Below are 21484 nucleotides of genomic sequence, written 5' to 3'. Positions count from 1 at the left end.
ATTATTGTGTATGGGTAGAGGCCGCGTGCCTAGAAATTTTGACTGAGTACTGTTAGTTTGGAATTGTTATTTGATTAGTACATCAAGGTAGAAGATCAGATTCCTTTCGACTTTAGTTCAGAGAACAGTATTTAATTTGTGTTCACAGAACTGTAGCCAGTGTAGGACAAATAGGCTAAAGCTTCATTCTAAAACTGCTGTAATCAGTGTTCTCAAAGTTGAGTGATATATTTTACGATTCACTATTCTGTGTTACCTTCATTGTGTGTATGCTGCCCTAGAAGCCACATATCCATCTGACAAGAACACCTTTATTAGTCTTTGCCACTGGCAGTGAAATTTTTCATCAAAGTGGATACCCCTAAACTACAACAGAGTCAAAGGTCATACTGCTAAAAGCCTTGTCGATATCCAAGCAGAGGCAGAGAGCTGTTTCCTGAAAGTGTGGAACCTTTCCCACCTTCCCAACAACTTGGTGATATGCTATTTCACGTGACTTTCCTAGTTGTCACGTGTGTTGGTTTACATGTTTTGGAACCTCATTTAATCTCATCTCCTTAATGTGCACATTAACCAGTTGTTCCAGTGCCTTTAGAAGAAAGGAGATCAGACTGATCGGTCTCATATCCTTTGCCTTGGTATGATCAGTTCTCCCTGGCTTCAGAATGAAAACAACAATCACCGGCCTGCAAGGATTAGGAATGATTCCTGTTGCTAGTCTGGCCCCAAATTTTCTATGTAGGGACCTAAATAAGTTGTCTCCTGCTTGTTGCAGTAGAAATGGAAAGATACCATCTGTGTCTGGTGACCTGAGCAATTGAAATGTTCCTCTGCCCATTAGATTTTTTTGAAATCAACACATTCTCTGGTAGCATCCCAGTTTTCCCTTTGATTACCTGTAAATCAATGTCCCTCAGGGAATGTATTGAGGAAAGAGAGTCAAGTGCATTGAGGGAAGAATGTCGTCAGGTGCACGTCTAGCATTTCACTTACTGTTCTTGTATACCGTATTTACTTGAATCTAAGCCGCACTCGAATCTAAGCCGCACCTGAAAAATGAGACTCGAAATAAAGGGAAAAAAAATTCCCGAATCTAAGCCGCACCTGAAATTTGAGACTCGAAATTCAAGGGGAGAGAAAAGTTTTAGGCCGCACCTCCAAATCGAAACAAAGTTGGTCCATTGTAATATGAGACACAATTTAGGTCGAATGAATGACGATACAGCTACAGTAGTTTGGTTCGAGTCGTAAGCTTAGCAGTTAAGCTTTACCAGGTAGCCATTGCTACGCGTCAGGCGCTCGGTCAGTATTTATACGGGTACCCTTCCTTTTTCACGTGCTTCGTCTGGTTTGAATCGATTGCTTATTTTGCTTTGATCTGATAAGTGCCGTTTTCTTTGTTATAGATGTTTACGCCACTGTAAGCCGAAAATGCATTACTGTACTGTGTCATGCACTGTTTGTCGCATTCTGATAGTGCGTGTTTACGGCCTGTCGCCGCTCGCGGCATGGGTTGCTTTTGTGCGTGCTACCGCCGCTTACAATTAAAAAAAAAAAGAGAGAGAGGAATCTTCTCAGTAGCGAAACAATGGCAAGAGACTGCTATTTGTTGTTACTTATACTGCTGCTTTCTTTGATAATGATCAACAAGAACCAAATAATAGACTGCGTATGATAGAACATGTTCTGAACAAGAGTTAGGCGAAAATTTTTCTCCGTTTGAAAATCTTTGAAGCCGCTTCTTTAGTACATCAAATTCTGCACAGAAATTAGTCATCTTAGATTTAAAAATCTAGTCAGTTGCCGTGCTTCATTTCTGACTGTATCACTATTAGGCATAAAAATAATATGAATATAAACATGACACGATACGTATATTCTTCCGCGTTTGCTGTTGTCTCGCTCTAGTTTCGCAGTTTATTAGGCAGACAGGATTTAAATAAGATAGCAGCAAACACGAAAGAATACATTTCAAAATGTTTATATTCGTATTATTCTTATGGTGAAGAGAATAGTGCATGTGATTCACATTTCATCAGGTTCCTATTAGCAACCATCTCTTCTCACAGGTAGGAAAAAATTCAGAACGTAGAGTTGGCCATATTGACAAATATCCCAAACAGTCTTGCCAGTCGTATTTTCGTAGTACATCGAAATTCTGCTACATTCGAAGATGAACAATACGGAATTTGTATTTACTTCGTTGGATAATGTATGAAAATGGTCGAAACTCGGGACGGAGAAAAAAAGCTCGTCTTCCACCTTTTTTAAAAATTTATTTATTGACGCAGAGGTTTTGGCGCCAGCATTTATCTTTGTGTCTACAAAGCATGCTACATATATTCGACGGCAGAACTTAGTTGTGGCGGCACCTACTAACATTTTTCAGAACTTCCGCTTGCTTTGCACTCGATTCTAAGCCGCAGGCGGTTTTTTGGATTACAAAAACAGGAAAAAAAAGTGCGGCTTAGATTCGAGTAAATACGGTACTCACTTCCCTCCTTCCACAGAGTGCCTGCTGGATTAGTTGGTACTCTAGTGAGGATCTAATGAAATCTAGCACAAGTAGTTGTACCTTCCACTTTCTCACAGAATACCTTCCAGGAAGACAGATTCGCTTGCTTGATCACAAGGTTGTCTCCTTTCTTCATTGCAAGGTTGAACAGTCTTCTTACCTGCTTCCTATGCACTTTCATAAATTTGTTCCACAAAGATACATTCCTCTTTGTGCATTTCCAGGTGATTGGGCAGTTTTCTAAACATGAAGTCATAATGTCATATGTCACTGTGCATGCGCCATTTCCTCAAAATATGCTGGATTTCTAATCGAGGTCCTTACTTACAATGAGCATTAGTTTAGGTCTTTTCCATTCGTGTCCCAGCCTGTTTTATTAGGATTCCTGTAAACCATGGTTTGTTTAACACCCATTTCAACCCAAAATGTAACAAACGTGTTCAGATTCCACGGCCACATGCCATTGTTTGACGTAACTACCCATTTAGAGTGGACCAGAAAGTTATGTCTGTTACTTCTTCCTTTCTTCTATTCCGGAAAGTAAATTCGCTACCCCTGTCCAAGATTTTCATGCTATTTTCTTGAAGAAATTCAAGTATGTGCTCACCTCTGGTGTTGGTGTTGCTGCTTCCCCACATCAGGTTGTGGCTGTTGGCTTCACAACCAACCAGCAGTTGCTCATTCTGCTGTGAGCAGCTATCTACCAATCTCTTCACTTCCAGGAAAGAATTAGTACTGTCCTTGTAAGGAAGATACGCTGAGACCATTAAATTTACCTTGTGGTTCCTTCCTCAAATTATTTCATCCTGATGGTATTTAAGTCTCTGGAACAGAGGTCTGCCATCACCATGAACAAAATTCCATTCTTAACATAAATGTGTGTTCTGGAGTTCTTTAGAGTTTTAGTGTAAATCAATGTACCTCCAGCTGCTCCTAGGCTTGAAACACCCCCTTTGTATAGACAGAGTTCCTAGATGAGGGCCACGTCGACGTGCTATCATCCCAGATGATGACTCAGGGCAGCAGTAGCCTGTTTACTGTGTTGCAAGTTTATCTGCAACATTTGCACCCTCCAACCTGCTGCCATAATTTCTTCTGATGTCTTTGATTATTCTGATGACAACCTGCAAGAATCCCAAGTTCAGTTTCAGATCTGCTCTCACATTGCCACCAAGGATTTTTTGCCGGCTTCTACTGTAGGGGTTTGGCATCAAATACAACCTTTCAGTGGTTACCTTCCAATCATCCGCTGAGACCTTTTGGTTCTGTGCCCTTATTTTCTTGAACAGGATCTTTGGAAGAGTGTCCTTAAGAAGTTTTGGTACAAAAAATTTGATCGTTTGTAGTCTTGAAAAGGTCAGCCACTATCTTCACCCGCAGCTTTCCTTCCTCCCGTGGAGATACCATGGGCATCATCTGCTTAAGCCACCCAGCTATTCCCATTTCCTTACAAAGATAAGAGAACCTTTGTGCAGATAAACCCTCCTGAATTTGGACGCTCGACTTGTGTTGTTGTTCCTCCCCAATCTTCTCAAAGAGAGCTATCTGAGCAAGCACTGTCTACTGTGAGGTGGTGTTGACCAGTGGATATCTATTTGCTACCTTGGCTTTTTCTGGATCCATTTATCCTGAGAAATGGTAGTGCCAGACTCCTCCCTTGTTCTCTTTTTTCTTCTCTTTGAGTTAGAAGGAGTCTGAGTATCCCCTTTCCCTTGTGACAGTCTCTTTCTGGAGATCTTACGTTCAAGACCTTCTAGTTCCCTCCATTTATGTTTCAGAAATCATTATTTACCTTCCTTTTCTTTTTGTTCTTTTAGGAGTTTCCTCCTCTTGACCTGGTCCATCTTATAATTAATAGTTTCCACTTCGTAGACTGCTCTGTCGCCCATTCCAAATGAGGAATCATGAAGTCCCTGAATTTTTGTTTTCTGTGTTCTCCATTTTGGGTATCTTGGGTCAACACCATGAAACTCTGTGCGGTGCAGTGCTAATTACTGAGGGAAGTCACCTGATATCCCAGAGGATCCATAATGACACATCTTCCCATGTGCCACACACACCTCAACATGGGTCACTTCACACCTTTCGTTAGGTATCTGGAGCTTTGGGGAAGGGGTGTGGAAGTGTATACGGGAGAGATGGGGCAATGTGGGGCACCCTTCATCTAGTTCTTCTATTGAGGAAACTCTGCCAGTAGTTGTACTACTGCCAGCATAGCCCTCAGCTTCTTGCAAACATGCAGGCCTCTCCACCCATACAGACAGTGCTTCTCCAAAGTGGTGTCACTTTGAAAGGCTTACAGCATTACTAAACAAGCTTTCCACCAGTAAATGTACAAAAGTCTGTAGGAGTTGTTTGTGAAATTTGTTATTGTTTATTGTCACTTTTCATATCTGTTGAAAATAAACGGACACATGTTGTCACATCGTGTGAAGATTTATTAACTGAAAATTCTTTCTTAGTTCTCTCTTAGTACTTTAATTTTATTAGACAAAGAAAACAAAATGAAGACTATGTGAATAATGGAAACCAGAAAACTCACATTTCTTCTTAACATTAGGAGTACCATGTGGGTTGTCGAGGACGCTGGCCTCCTCCATAATCATCGTAGGACCAAATGCTCCTGTGACTTTTAATCATTTATGGGTTTGTACAACTCATCAAAATATCATCCCACTAGCCAACCTAGAAGTATGAAAAATTTACCTCTTATACCTGAAGCACCACATGGCTCATTTTTGACTCGTACACAGTTTAACGCAATTTGTTATCAGTAACACTGATTTTCAGACTGTAAATAGTTTCTGGGCATGCCTCGATGTTATTCAAAGATGTTGCTGTATATTAACGACATTTTAGGACAAAAATAACCTGAAATATGGAAAAATCGGGGGTTTGGACGATGCTTCTTTCAAAGTGGCATGTCAAGGAACAGATTTGCAGAAATGTGCAGTCATCAAGAAGTTAATGCAAGGAAACTGACAAATTTTGCCTTGTTTCAGAAATATGGATTCTATTTACTGACAACTGTGTTGCCTGCCAAAAGACAGGCAAGAACATGACAGTTGACAAGCAGCTGTATCCGTGGCAAGTGCAAGTGCCCATTCATACAGTACATTTCACATTTCGAATAAACCTTATAAGTATGAGATAAGTATTGGCTTTTGTGCAAAGCTGACAAGTGCTATTTCCTGAATATATTTCCTTGCCGTGGCAAACATAAAACTCATGATCCTAGCAAGGATCTTATTCAGCATGTTGTTAAAGAAGTGGGCCCAGCCATTCCTCATCCGTGGTCGTAACATAACGACTGACAACTTCTTCATTCCATGAAACTGGTGGATGAGCTGAAACAAAAAGGAACAAGTTTAGTTGGCACTCTTCTGAGATCACTCATAGAGATCCCTCCTGTGGCGCGAATTGGTAATGATGTGTTGTATGCAACACACTTATACAAGTTGGGCAACAATCTTCTCACCGTATACCAAAGGGGAAAAAAGTCCTTATTGTGAGTAATGTGCATGCTAGATGTCAGGTCAATGAGAATACTGAGAATAAACTTTCAGAAACAGTTAAGTTATACTAAAGGTGGAGTCGATATAGTTGACCAAATGACGAGACTCTAGTGTCCTGGCTGGCACCCACTGATGGCCTGTGCATGTCTTTGACAACTTTCTTGACCTTGCTGTGATCAACGTTCACACAGTTTTTAAGTTACTTATCCTTAACAAGATTTCACAATGAGAGTTTATCCTCTGAGTAGCAGACGAGCTTGCTAGCCCCTGCAAACCGCAGAGAGAAGGCAATCTCCCCTTGCAGGCACTCGGTACTAGTGCTGGCCAACCTGAAAATAAAAAGCATTTTCAAATTCAGGCTTCCTACAAAGAACAAAAGGGGACTAAAACGTCACAAGTATGTGTAAAGTGCAACAATTATATGTGCAAAAACTGCTGAACCAAAACTCTTGTCCAGTGTCTGTACTCTGTGTCTTTCCTAGTTTAGACAATTCTGTCCACTTCTTTGTCCCGAAATATTTCTGAATCTTTATAATTCTAGAGTGAATTTGTTCTTTGTTTTGGATCCGTGAATGCAGTAAACAAGAAAACATGCACAGCACCTTTGTCACATGCTGCATTTTAGAATCTTTTACAAATACTTCATACTTACCGTATTTGTCTGTAAAAGTAGTAAAACTATCAATACTTGTATAAACAGTGTTTTGACTTTGTTTCAATATTTTTACAAAGAAAAACTATGTAACATTGTTTTACTTACTTGTTTTAATTATTTTTGATGAAAGCCTGAGGGAACACTTTTAAAAAAAAAAAAATTCTGAAAATTTATCTTTGGTAGTGTGCTACTCATTTTAGAGACCAAATTATCCTTTTCGTTACATTTTAGAGACTTCCTAAATGTATTGTTAACATTGTGACACCTAAAACACCACCCAGATACCAATAAAACAGCGGTTACCTGTTGTTGGTAAAAAATGACCCATGTGGTACTTCAATAAGTACAATGAAGTCCATTACTTCTAGTGTTAAAAAGTCAATTTCCAGGTCCATATAACAATTCTCAATCTTTAATGTTGGAAACTTCTTTGGTTTCTCTTTTGATACGCAGGGGGTATAAAGTTAATGAGGGACATAATATCACAGTATTTTGACTATTTAATTGGTCTGACATGAGGATATTTCATCAAACGATATTATCCTAGAGCATCTGTTACCTTATTGTAGACTATATTTATCTTCTATTGCTATGTAACTGAAAGAAAATTTCTCTTACATTGCGCACTTACATCTGTGAAATTGATGCTTTGATACCTGCCTAATGAACGCTTTTTACTTATCTAGGGAAACTTTTTTTTTTCGCTATTGTTTATTTACACTAGTATAATCTTTAAAATCTTCAGTCCTCTTTTTGCTGCCTCAGTGCAGATTTTTTATTCTGCTTCCTCCTTGTGAGTTCCAGCCTTTGTCCAGATGAGTAAATTACTTGCACTCTTCTCTTGATTTTGGCCATCTGTGGACTACATGAAGTAACTTTCGTTACTGTGAACTAAGGTTACATTTTGTAGCAAAAATAGAACATGATACTTTTAAACAAACAGTGTACTTTAATACACATTGACACCCATAACAACAAACAGAGCCAAAGCTAAAATGATGATGATGATGATGATCATGATGATGATCATGATCATGATAACAATAATAATAATTATAATAATACACTCTCTTCGAGCTGAGAGTTTTCACAGAAAACAAAATTAGGTGCCATTGTAAGATGGGACTAACGAAGTTAGATTTATCTCTTCCTCTGACTTTGTCATGATGTTATCTTTGTTCCAGATTTTCGATATTTTCAGTGTATGTTCATTGTTTCACTCTGTTCTTTTCATTCATCTGTGATGTGCTCTTTGACCTTTTACTGAAAACCCCTCAACTCTAATCTGGTTTCGAAAAGTTAGCATGTCTAGAATTTCTACTTTCGTATCATTGATTCCTGCTACAACCTTTTTCAGCTTCCCTGGTCCAACTGATTTGCATTTTGCGATTAGTGTTGCAAGGGTCAAATATTATTTTAGATAGTCTTTCTGGGGTTCATTCAAATGAAGTGACCATGAAACCAAATTCTCCCTTTCCTGAGAACATAGATAGATTTACAGTTTAGGTGTAGATTTCACCATCACTTCATCTCATTCACATACTCCCAACTTTCCTTGGACTGACTTTTTCTGTTGTAGCTTCCTTTCTTTATTCTCCAACTCTTCAGTTTCTCACTTTTTGTTGAGCAGTAAACATTCCACTGCATAAAGTTACTCCAGTTTTATGAGTGTTGTAGTGTTGGAATTTTGTTTGTAGTGAGAGTGATTTTTTTATTGTAATTTTCCTTTGATAATTGACAAGCCATTTCCATTTTCTGGGCTATGCTTTTGTTTGCTTCTTTATCTAGACTGTTAGGCTGTATTATTTCCCCCAATTACTAAAATTTAGTCAATCGATTCTACCATAACTTTTGCTTAGGTATTTAGGAGCTTTTTTAATGTTCAGTATGAATTCTGTCTTTTCGAAAGAAATTTGTAATCCCGCCTATTCCACTGTCTCTTTCATCAGGATGATTTTCTCAGTTGCTGTAGTGATGTTTTTGGAAAATATTGCTAAATCATCTTAGAGTTTTTAATACCAATGTGATTCCTTTTTCTTGAAGTTTATTGTTCCATTCCCTTATTACCTTTTCCAAAGCACAGTTAAAGAGCAATGAGGAGAGACCTTCACCTTGCCTTTCACCATTTTTTTTTCAAATGGTTCTGAAATTTCTCCGAGGTATTTTGTTTTAGACTGTGTTTCTATCAGTGTTTCTTTAATTATTGCCAAAGCTTTTGGCTGTGCCAAATTCTTGTAGTATATTGAAGAGAGTTTCTGTGTCTACAAAGTCATAGATGTTCTTGAGATTTACAAAGATTGTGTCAAGATTTTTGTTTCCTAGTCAACAGTTGCTTATGATTGCTTTCAAATTCATAATCTATTCTACACAGGACTACCCTTTTCTAAATCCCATTTAGTCTTCAGTGGTCTGATGGTCTAATTACTCTTCCAAACAGTTTTAAAGGGCATTGGATAAGATTTTGTACGTAACAGCCGCTAAAGAGATTCCTGTAGAAACTACCTTATTTCCTTTCTTGCGTAAAGGGTGTATTTTGATCATTCCACTGCTGGCATTTTTACCACTTACTTCCAAAAGCCTTGTTATTTTTTTGAGTTCATTAATTATATTCTGAAGTTCAGATTTATCTGGTGGTTTTTAATTTGGAAAAACATTATCGTATTCTACTTTGACTAAAAGGTATCACTTATTTCTCAAAATTGAGGAGCTTCTTTGAAGTACTCTGCTAATAGTTCACATTTTTCTTTATTATTAGTGATTAGTTCACCTTTTTTCTTTTAAAACACAGACTTCACAATTAATACTTCATTGATTGAGCTTTGAAAGTTTTATAAAAAATTCTTGTGTTGTTACTCTGGAATCTTCTTCAATATCATGTAGAAGAGACTTTTCAAAATATCTGGTAGCAAAATTTTGTCGTTCAGTTACTTTGGTTTACGAATTGCAAACAGTCGACCTTTTTTTTTTGAATACCATCTTTTCCACACTCTCAATCTGTCTTCCAAGGTATCTTCACATTCTTCATTCCACCATACGTGTTTCTCGTTCTTTGTCAATGGAGCGGTTTCCTTGGCAGCATCTATTATTTTGGTACTGTTGCTTTTCCAATCACTAGTTTCTATGTTGTTTAGTTTGTTCTGGAATATTTCTTTGTAATTTCTCTATGTTGATTTTAAATATTTTATTCTTCTGACCTCTAGTCTTGTGTTGGGGAATAAATTTTACCGTAAACTACCATCAGCTAATGGTCCGTTCCAATGTTTGCAGCTTTCTTTACCTTGGCATTTGTTACTTCTTTAGTGTTTGTACTTGATATCACAACATGATCACTTAGGACACTCTGAAATATGGATTTGACGATCTAAAAGCATTTTTTATTTTCTGGGGGCTCTTTTTTAAATATGTGGACATCAGTTTTAAGTTGAAAACTTTGCACAGACTAATCAATCTGTCACTACTTCTGTTGGTTCTTTATGTGCCGGGTTGTCTGTTGATTTTGCAAAAGATTTTATCTTCTCCTGACCGTACTTTGACATTTTCATTTGGGGTATTTCGTTTTCAAAGGTTTCCCAAAAACATTCCACCTTATCTGGGCTCTTCCTATTGTTTTCATTTATAGGTGCTTGGAAGTTGATCAGCATGTAATGTTTGACACCACAGCAGTAGAAGCACTCCGTCTTCAGGCCACAAGTGGCCCAGTGGGACCATCCAACCGCCGTATCACCCTCAGATGAGGATGCGAATAGGAGGGGCGTGTGGTCAGCACACTGTTCTCCCGGTCGTTATGATGGTTTTCTTTGACCGGAGCCGCTACTATTCGTTCAAGTAGCTCCTCAATTGGCATCATGAGGCTGAGTGCACCCCACAGCAGTAGAAGGGGGCAGTCTTTTTGATTGAGAGTAAAAATCTGTCTCAGAGTCTGTCCCTTGACAAATGACGGCAAATACTGTTCCTAGATGTGGAACACCCCTTTTGCGCTTCACAGCTCGGGCCATCAGGATCCTTCCCTCCACCACCAGCTACTGTGAACCAAGCAGATGGGAGTTATCTTACGACACTTCCTCCCCTCTCGTAATCATCCTGGTGTCAGCCTCAGGTAAGCCTCAGGTAACCCACTGTCCACACACCCTCTGTCCAGTAATTTCCCTATCCTCTGTCCTGCCTCCCCCTCCCAATTCATGTCGCTAAGTCGCCTTCAGTGTGCACTATTCCCGACCAGCCCCTAAAATTGTGCCTTACTTCCCACCCTTTGCTCCTGCATTCCTGGCCTGCAAAACAGTTGCTTCCCTCTGAGCCGTTAGACACCCACCCCACAGATCTTTTCCCTGCCTCCCACCTCTCACTCCTTCTGTCTACCCCAGGTGACACTACCCCAACCACAACCATTCCACGTGTCGAAATACAGCATTGTCACTGTTAGTCCAGCCAGCACAATGTAAGGGTGTAGGTGTGTGTGTGCATGTGTGGACATGGGCGCGTTTTACTCTAGCTCAACAAAGACTAACCCTGAAAGCTAGGAAGTTTTCTGTCTCTTGTGTGTGCCTATTGGCAACTCAGTGCTTCTGCCTTTTTAGTGAGTGATCTCCTTAATCAAAAAATAGTGAAATTCTCCAAGAACTTCCCTACTACATTCATTCTCTATTAGATTTATACCCATTACAATCATCATGAGTCATATCTCGAATACTTGGAAAAATCAGTCATACGGCAGTCACTAGCAAAGCAACACCAGCTGTCTTTTGCTGCTTTAACAGTGCGGATACATGCAGTGGATTGGTGTGGGCCATTTTTCCAATTGAGCAGGGGAACATTGAAATCGAGAGCTTCAAAATAAACACCAACTGCAACCTAGTTAAGAAAGATATAGATACAGTACTGTGTAAACTGATTACAATTGGAGCCAGAATATTTGCAGCGTGTGCTGTGTGATTTTGATCATTGATTAAGCTTAGCCAGTCAATTGAAGAACGTAAATAATACATGTTTCATCTTTGTTTTCACATCTCTCTCTCTCTCTCTCATTGGGTTTCATTTTTTTGTTGTTGTCGACCATCTAATTTGTGTGCCATGATTACTATTCAAGCATGTTTTGAGTCAATTACTTTGTTAATTTCCTTTTTCTTTCTGGGTGAAGAAATGGTGTATAGTTTATTTCCTAGAATTTTGTGTGGATGGTGAAATTAAAATTTTTTGCCTTCATCTGAATTATTTTCATGTTTTGGGCTACCTCACACCCATCTCCTTTGTGTTATTGTTTACATCAACCATACAAAGGTTTCTTAGACAGGTCTCCTGAGAGAAGGTTTTCACAATTTGTCAGCTGTTCCGTGTGTTGGTTTGTGCGAATTTGAAATGAAATGGAGCACAAAGTTTGCTTCCTATGAGCACTAGCAGTTGGTACTTTTGTTTGCTAAATTTTTGCCCTGGTTATTTAGTATTAAATAAACCATTATTGACTGTCCATAAATATTATAATACTATGATCCTTCTTAGTTTATTAGTTATTCAGTTGCCTATGTTTTGCATCTGCCGTTATCAAAATATGAGCAGTTTGATTTCCATTTGTGTTGAGATGTGAAGTGTTAAAATTAGTCTGTAAAATGTTTTTGAGGAAAGATATCATTTACACCAATCCTTCTGTGTTAATCACACATTGTATTTGTTTTCTGTGAAATTTCAGTGCTTATACCACAGTTAGTTTAGTCCTGGAATGTTATTTTAGCTTTTTGTCTCTTGTAGAAGCATGTTAATTTTGAATCTACTGGAACAGCCACAGTTCACAGTATTGTACTACTGTATACTTACTGTATTATTAAGTTGTTTCACATTGTAATTATTTTAGTGTGACTGTAGAGCTTATGTGGGCATGTTCCCTATTTATATCTGTAATGCTGTGAAGCTTTTGATGAAACAGAGGAAGAAAATACCATCATTGTACTTTTAGTGGTACAGATGAAACTGAAAATCAGGGACTTGTAATATAAATACTCCTTCTAATTAAATGTAGTTTTGGTTGTTTTATGTTTAATACATGCATGCATGAGATCATACTGCTCTTCAGTTTCATCTAAATTTGCAAATTACTACTTTTTCAAATTTTCATCATGCACATTAATCATCAAATAGGGTGGTTCTGTATTATGGTGCAAGGATAAGACCTTGTAGTTAAGGAAAGGTAATATCATTTCTTTAGAATGTGATACCATAAGATATGATACATGTGCAGTCATACAAGCTTCTGTACAATCCTTCCTATAATCGTATTGTGGTTTCCTCAGGTGAAAGCCCTGCATGGACAAATAGAACAGGAGCAGCAGAAGAAGAATGTCTTGCAGACAGAACTTGGAGTGCAGGCATCAGAAGTCGCTCACTTACGTGCAAGGGAAGCTCAGCTTATTCGTGAAGTAACACAGTTAAGAGAGGGCAAAAAATCTATTGAAGAAGAGCTGCACAAAGTTAAAGCTGCTCGATCTGTGGACGATTTGCAGATGAAGGAGTTGCAAGACCAACTTGAAGCAGAACAATACTTCTCGGTAAGACTAATATGTTTACATACATTTTTCCACATATCTGTTTGCTGTATATACTTATAACATAATAATAAATTTGTGTTTCATCAGTAATATGCTATTCTAACTACTGTAAAATTTCTTTATGTATTAGACATTATACAAGACACAGGCACAGGAACTAAGGGAGGAGGTGGATGAAAAACAGAGGTCAATACAAGAGCTTGAGGAGGAGAGAGACTCATTTTCTAGGCAGTTGCAATTGGCTCTTGCTCGAGCTGACAGTGAAGCACTTGCTCGGTCGATTGCTGAGGAGACAGTTGCTGATCTAGAGAAAGAGAAGACTGTCAAAGAATTGGAACATAAAGATCTGATGTCAAAGCACCGAGCTGAACTTGCTAATAAGGAAATAGCCCTAAATACGGTATGTCTGTAGCCTATTTTTCTTGCCATTTCCAGCCTTTTGGTGTGCCTATATGATCTTACTAGAATTACTGAGGATTTGTATGCTTATTTTCTCTACATTTATTCTTTTACCACAATTTTTTCCTCCCTTCTACTTCCTTTCACTGAAGGGCAAGCAATTAGAGCTCTTGCATGTTATATTTGTGTGTTATATTAAAGAGATGTACATAAAAAGAGAAAGGTGTTTTGTACTCTGTGCATGTGCTGTGCTTCCAAACTGCAATTTTTAGTTATAATAGTGTAGAAAAGTAAAAGATGAAGACTGAAATATGAATGTGGATAACTGAAGGTGTTACTTGTGTAGATTTGAGGAGATTGAATGTTTATTCACGTAGACAAATATTGATGTAGATGAAGTAGGTTACCCAGTATTAAAATGTATGCAGCTTTAAAAGATTAAAACTTGGGACAGTTAAGATAGAAAGAATAAACAGAAGTGTAGGTGGAATTGATGAGACATCCAAAATTAGATTTAAAAAAAATGAAAATTTGGGGAATGAGATGTGCTGGGAATTTAAGGTAACTGCAGAGAGGTTTTCTAAGAGCTTCATCTCTTCATAGTAGATGTATTTGTGTTAAAGGAAGCTTAAAAGAAAGTAAAACACACTTAAAGAAAGTAAGGTTTAGCTTTTTATATCTTCAGAAGTAGTTCTGGGATCAACCTGAAACTTTGTACATAATAACTTACGAATACAAGGTCTTAGAATATAAAATTTCGTTCTCCTACTGCTTTTCAGTAGTTTACATATTGAAGGCAAGGTAGATGATTTTTCTAAAAAATGCCAAAAATGGCGATTTTGGCTTGCTTTTACAAAAAAATATCTTCTGCAAACTCTTTTAAACCATTTTCATTGAAAGACCATGTTCTAAACCACCTAAAAACCATATTTGATGTTTCAGTGCAAGCATATAAGGCACTAAAAAAGAACAAGAAGTTGGAGTTGATTGAAAATGGGCCCATATTTTGCTGGTACCAAATCTGACACCTTTTATTACATTCTATAATTGTTTAGTATTCTCTGGGGAAGGCAGCATAAAAGTATTCATGACTAGGAAGTGAGCTGAAGACTGAATAACTCAGAAAAGCTCCAAAAAAGAAGTTTCTTTGTATTACGACATCGTGAAATATTTCAGCATGTTTTTCTGATATAATTACAAAATCAAACTCGTTATAAATGTCAGAATTTAACTGAGCATTACTAAGCCAGTGGAGATCATGGTAGTGAAATTGTTTTTTGCGTAGTAGGTGCAGCACACATTGTATGAATAGCCTGCAGGTTTTACACCTCTCACATTGTGTAAATTTTGGTGAAGTTCACTGCAGTCTTCCAGACATTTTTTGGAACTGATTCATGTTAGAGAAAATTATTTGTATGTCTTTTTGTTGTGTAATGCTATTGATATGGTAGTTTAATTGTGGTTTAATGTACAGAATTCTGTTAGCTTAGTTTGCAGTTAAGTAAACATGAAAAATTTTATAAATTTGTTATTATGGCTCTTGGTGGCTCTAACCACTGCTATTTCCTTTTGAAGTGAGGAAACCGGCATCCTCATTACCATAGGGGACACGCCTGATAGCTGTGCGACAGCAGCCATGGACGTGTTTCTTTACCACATATTCCCAATCTGATGTGGATTTCTTAACAAAGGATCCTAAGCTGATGATACATTTCTATAAGTGTCAGAGGCCAAAGCTTGAAGAGGTCTCTTTCAGTGTCACTTTCAAGTGTATGTTTACTTCAAGCTACTTGAATTTTTTACAGGGCTCATTAATTTGCTGTAGAATGTCATGAGGAAAATTATACTGCCGGCCAGTTTACGTCACTTGTGGGAATTATTTTGGGAAGAAACGTTGATAACAGAAAATCCAAAAAATTACACTTTTCAAATGTGATTACCTCAAGTTGGTAGAGCGACAAAAAGAGAAAAAGATTATTTTTGTTGGATTTTTTATTCAATTTCATTTTTTATAAAAATAGTTTTTTAGAGCTGAATGCTGTAGAAATGTGGGAAGAAAAGAAAGAAAGAAAGTTAGTTAGTTTGTTTGTTTCTTTCTTTCTAACTAACAAACAAACAAAGATTACTTACTTGCAGTTTTTCTGACTCAAGCTCATTTCCTAGTCATCATGACTTTTGACATTATCTTCCAGAGAAAGTAGTAGACAATTATTGAACATAGAAAAAGATGTCAGGTTCAGTCTGTGAGTACCAACAGAATATGGTGCCATTTTCAGTGCACCTCCAACTTGTCATTTTTTTATGCTCACATTGGAAAACCAAATATAGTTTGTTAGGTGGTTTAGAATATGGTCTTTGTAATGAAAATGGTTTTAAAAAGTTTGCAAAAGACTATTTTTTGTGAAAGTGGTTCAAAAGTTGCGTTTTTGGCATAAAGAAAAATCAACTTTCCCCTCAGTATGTAAATTGTTGTAAAGCAGTAGCTGAATGAAAATTTAGATTCTAAGGCCTTTTATTGATAAGTCGTTATTGCAAAGTTTCAGACGTATCGCGGAATAACTTCTGGAGACATAAAAAGCTAAACTTCACATTTTTTCAAGCATCTATTTTTTGGCCAATTTTGCTTCAAATTATCTATATGCAAATCACTCAGGAAATCTTTATTATTATTATTATTATTATTATTATTATTATTTCACTTATGGGAGTGCAAAAAGTTGTACAAGATGGCTTAGTTTTTTTTTTCTTTCAATAAAATATCATATCCATAATATCCATATTAAAAGAATTGAACCTAGACAATAAAACTACAAACCTAATTAGAGAAACCATCACAAACACATACTCCAAAATTAAATTTATGGGAGAACTCTCAGACCTATTTGAGATAAAAACTGGAGTACGACAAGGTGATGGACTCTCTCCATTGTTATTTAACTGTGCCCTAGAAAAAATAGTAAGAGAATGGAACAAGAAAATCAATAGTGGAATCCGACTAGGAACAAAAAACAAAGGCATCAAGGTTAATTGCCTAGCATTTGCAGATGATATGGCCCTACTAGCTGAAACATGGGAAGAAGCCAAAGAACAGATCCTCGAATTACAGAAACAAGCAGAGAAAATAGGCCTTAAAATTTCTTTTGAAAAAACCAAAATAATCACAAATATAAAAAAGCCAATGAAATATCTTAAAGTAAGAGACCAAAAGATCGAAATTGTTAAAGAATTCAAATATCTTGGTGAATGGATTAGCTGGAACGCCCTTGAGAAAAAAGCAATAGAATTAAGAAGAAACAAAGTTGAACTAGCCTTTCAGCTTACTAAAAATACTTATAATAAAAAGTCCCTCTCATGGAATTCAAAAATAAAACATTACAACACTGTCATTAAACCAGAAGCACTATATGCAGCTGAGACATTATCTATCATTAACCATGGCCCAATTGAAAGGCTAGAGATCAAAGAAAGAAAAATATTGAGAAAAATTTTAGGCCCCAAATTTCATAACGACAAACTAATTCATACCAAAAATGAAACACTCTACAAAACCACAGAAAAACTTCCGGATACAGTGAGGAAAAGAAGAATTGAGTTTTATGGGCACATTCTCAGAATGAACCCAAATAGACTTACAAAAAGAATGTTTGACTACTTCAGGAATAAAAAATCCAAACCAAATTGGTTTATCCAAACAGAGAAAGACTTAAGAGAACTACACATCACAGAAAAAATGCTCACAGACAGGACCGCAAAAATGATAAGCAAAGACAGAAAAGAGGGATTTCAGCTCCAAAATAGAAAGAAAAGAACGATTGTCATCTCTGATGAGGAAAGAAAAGCAAGATCAGAAAGAATGAAGCAGTACTGGGCGAAAAGAAAGGCACAGAACACACAGAAGTGATTGATTCAACGTACCCCAAAGTTGGGTGAAACGAAGAAGAAGAAGAAGAAGAAGAAGAAGAAGAAAATATCACTGGAGATATGCCTCAAAGTTGCTGAAAACTCACAGGCGTAGTGTTGATAGCTGCACTATGGGATCAAACAAATGACTATATCTCTGCAAGTATTAAATTGGTAAAAATAAAACTTTATCAATGTTCATTGGGAACATTTGCAGATATTCACACAAAATTTCAGCAAAACCTGTGATGGGCATGTGGGAACTTTGGCAGGGAATGGCCCAGTGGTTAAGGCACCACACTTGCATTAAAGGGGATCTGGGCTGAAATCCCTGACCAGCCATCATAATTTAGGCTTTCTGTGGATTCTGTCAGTTGATTAATGCAATTGTTAGAAGACAGCTGCTTTCCTTCCTCATTTCTGTGATAATTGAATGTGTCTCCCCGTCTTATGACTTTATTTTCAATAGGATATTAAACCATAATCTTTTTTCCTTTTTCCATTGGAGCAATTAATGTACAGTTCTTTTGAAACTGATTGAGAGATGAATATTGGATATTGAGAAATTGACATCTATCATAGCCATTGTTAAAAAAAAACCAGTACATATACGTGCAAAAAATTTAGTTTTGCTGTCCAGCTTGCAGTAGCCGTATTCCTTCACCTCTTGAATGAATGGTGGTGGTATGAGGTGTGTGTGCTTACAGCTTCAATAATGAATATAGCACTTTCATCCAGGACTTGTACTTCATAAAAGCTGCTTTCTGCCAAGGTACATAAAACATCGTCCTATTGTGAGCCAATGTGAATAATACAAGGCTCAAGAATATCATATGAAAGAAAGCAGAAATTCTATTAGAGATTTCAGTGCATGCAAGAGCTATCTGCAGTAGCTGTTATCAGAAAATATGGAAAGGACAATATTATGAAAGGGGCTCATAATATAAGTTCTGCAAATAGATAATTGAATATTAAATTAAAATTAAAAAAATAAATAAATAAGTTGTTGTGAAGATAGAAAAGAAAGGTTGAATTATTAATTCCCTGAGATTGGTGCATAGAGGTAATTTCATATCTGTTGTATGTAAACTGAATCAAAAGTCTTACATGACATACTGTAGCTTCATTCATGTCTTCCTGAACCCTTTTTTACGAAAATGACCTGGTTTAGCTACTGGACATGTAATTGACTATTTTTCTGAGCACATGTTGAGAGATTCACAGTTTGCATTCAGGAATGGTCCGTTAGCAAATAGGACAATTTACAAAAAAAGCCATGTTTATTTTATTTATTTATTTATTTTCTTTTGTTTTGCACACAGTTTTTTACAGTGTAGACCACAGTATATTGTCACATGAATTTGAACAGTCAGGACTTGAATAAGACATCCAGTTTATTTCAATCTGTGTGAAATGAAGGAAGTAGAAACTTGCTTTACACAGTCATTTGATTGGAAGTAAACAGTCATTTAACCGAAATACAGTACTGGGCTACTTTTTGTGTAATGTTTTTGTTGTAATTGTAGCAGCTGATGTTAAAGTAGTTTTGTATGCTTATTATGTGACTTAGTGTTTCATGCTAGGAACTGAATGATATAGCAAATTATGTTTTGAAGAGAAGCAGTTTTGATTTGACAATTCTGTGTTGGATTATAGGACATGTACTTCCAGTTGCTTGTACATGTTTCTGTTCACATTGGCATTCGCCTCTCATACAGTGGTGGCGCAATAAGAAAGCAGAAGACGCCAAATAAGTGCAAACACTTTCATGGGAGATGCATATTGATGACCTTCTGTTGCCTTACAGTCCATAGCCTTCAGCAGTGACGTGCTTCCACTTTGTTTACTTCTCACAGTTTAACTCTTTTGTGTTATATGAGGTAACATTTTAAGCTGTCTCACATTAGCTGTGAAGAATATTGTTAGCATTGAAGTAGGTTATTAGGTTCATATAGGGTGTTGATTGCAAGCTTGAGTCTAACAAAATGAAAATCCTTAAATTGACTGTCCTACACATCCATTTGTTTATGAAATTTGCTGTGATGTCTTTAAAAGCAACTTTTAACATTCCATCAATTGATAATCATTCAGAGGAATGATCTTTATGTAGCAAGCAAATCATTAAGTGGAAAAAGAGCTCAGCAATCTGCAACATACTTTTTCAGTAGGATTCCACATTGTTAGTGTTAGTCTGCAGATTTCTGAACTATAATTGAACACTTTCCGTGTGCCAGACTACTCCCTACAGGAATACTAAAGGTCCACTGAATTATGTTTGGAATATAATAAGGTGAAATTAATGAAGAAAATGAAGAAACAGATGACATTGTTCTTGTGAGTACCTAAAGTGCAAATTGTAAGCAAATATAATCAACATTTAAAAATATAATGTGGATACATAAAAAAAATCTATTCATCGAATGATGACAACAGAAAACAACCAACTGAACATGGAAATATGTGGGCTTTTGGAGCCAGTGGCTCCTTCTGCTGTCTGAAGGATTGAAGGGAAGGGAAGTACTCACCCGATTCCAAACCTGTGACATCCCTCCTACTCATCTTCATCAACTTTATACTTACCAACAACTACTCTACCTGTAAGGGGCAGAAATACAAACAGGTTGGGGTATGGCCATACAAACCGAGATGGTTCCTTTCTATTCCAACCTTTTCTTGGGGCACTTTCAGGGGCTTTCTTGGGATCGTAAGCCTTCAGTCTCTTGTTTTGCTTAGATACATTGATGACTTTCATGAAATGTATTCGCAATTGTGGATATGACATGCATCAACTGTATAATAGAATGCGGACAGTGAAACTTTGTGCTGGACCAGTACTCTAACCTGGGTTTCATGCATGTTGTGAGTGGTCACCTTACCGTTAGGCTATCTGAGCATGACTCACAGCTTGACCCAAACTTCCATTTGTTGTCGCCAACTGTGAGTCCGTGGTCAAGCCCCAATACAGCCCAAAATTTTCGTTATTATTACTCCATCATACAGATGATGGTTGTCCATATTTGCAACTGCAAATATATTTCATAATGGCTGTAATTGCTGCTGTACCTGTTCCTTCAACCACGCATGCATGTCCAAAGGACCATTGCAGTATACTTGTGGACAACACAGGTACTGCAATATAATATTGATGACTTTTTCACATATCGTCACATGGGGAGGCAGACCTGTAGAAATTTTTGGAATCTAGAAATAAATCTCTCAATTAAATTTCACGTTGGCCTATTCCAAATGTTGTCCCACTTTCCTTAAAGTAGACGTCACTCTCACTGTCAACTACATCCTTCAGTTCACATTAAACTTACAAACAAACACCAGTACTTACATTTGGACAGTTGCCATGCTTTCCATGTCAAATATTCCCTCCCATTCAGCCTTGGGATTCAAGGCAAATATATTTGTTGAAAAGAAAACTGTTTACAGCAATACACCACCATTCTCACCTGATCTCACCTGAGCCTTCACTGTATGCAATTATCCTACCAGCCTAGTGCAAAAGCAGATTTATGGGACCACCACATCCAATTCTGGTACTTCTGATACATTAAAAAAAAACAACTTGGGAGTACACCTCTTGTTACGCAGTACTATCTTGGGCCGATGTATTAGTCAACTACATCCATAGGTTTATTACTTCCTAAAATGAGATCCATCATGTCTGTTATTTTGCACACCTCACTTAGAATAGCTTTTCATTGTGCCTCCAATGTCTCCAGTATCCTGGTTAGATACTATGCTTCTTCTGCACCCATTTCTTTACCCTATGGCCCCTATGCTGCTGACACTCTCTGCTATAAGACTTACCTGATGCACCCTTCTACCACCACCTGCACCAGCCATGTAACTGACAAAAAAAAAAAAAAAAAAACCATGCTGTCGAAGGGAGAGCCCAACTGTGAAACAAAAGGCATGTAGCAACTGTTATGCGAACATTGTTCAATGTTCTATTTTG

General features: G+C 37.3%; 1 protein-coding gene across 1 annotated transcript in view; it reads left to right on the top strand.

Moving 5' to 3' along the window:
* The window catches only part of LOC126483709 (rho-associated protein kinase 2), a 205789-nt gene that overhangs the window by 149816 nt on the left and 34489 nt on the right, over positions 1–21484 (top strand). The window contains exons 19-20 of the mRNA XM_050106802.1: positions 12964–13218; positions 13349–13618. Of these exons, the coding sequence (XP_049962759.1) occupies positions 12964–13218; positions 13349–13618 (525 nt within the window). The remainder of the gene's footprint in view (positions 1–12963; positions 13219–13348; positions 13619–21484) is intronic.

The sequence above is a fragment of the Schistocerca serialis genome, chromosome 6, assembly GCF_023864345.2.
Source record: "Schistocerca serialis cubense isolate TAMUIC-IGC-003099 chromosome 6, iqSchSeri2.2, whole genome shotgun sequence".
In the NCBI taxonomy this organism is placed as follows: Eukaryota; Metazoa; Arthropoda; class Insecta; order Orthoptera; family Acrididae; genus Schistocerca; species Schistocerca serialis.
The sequence above is the reverse complement of the archived record's forward strand: the minus strand, read 5'-3'. Positions and strand labels throughout refer to the sequence as shown.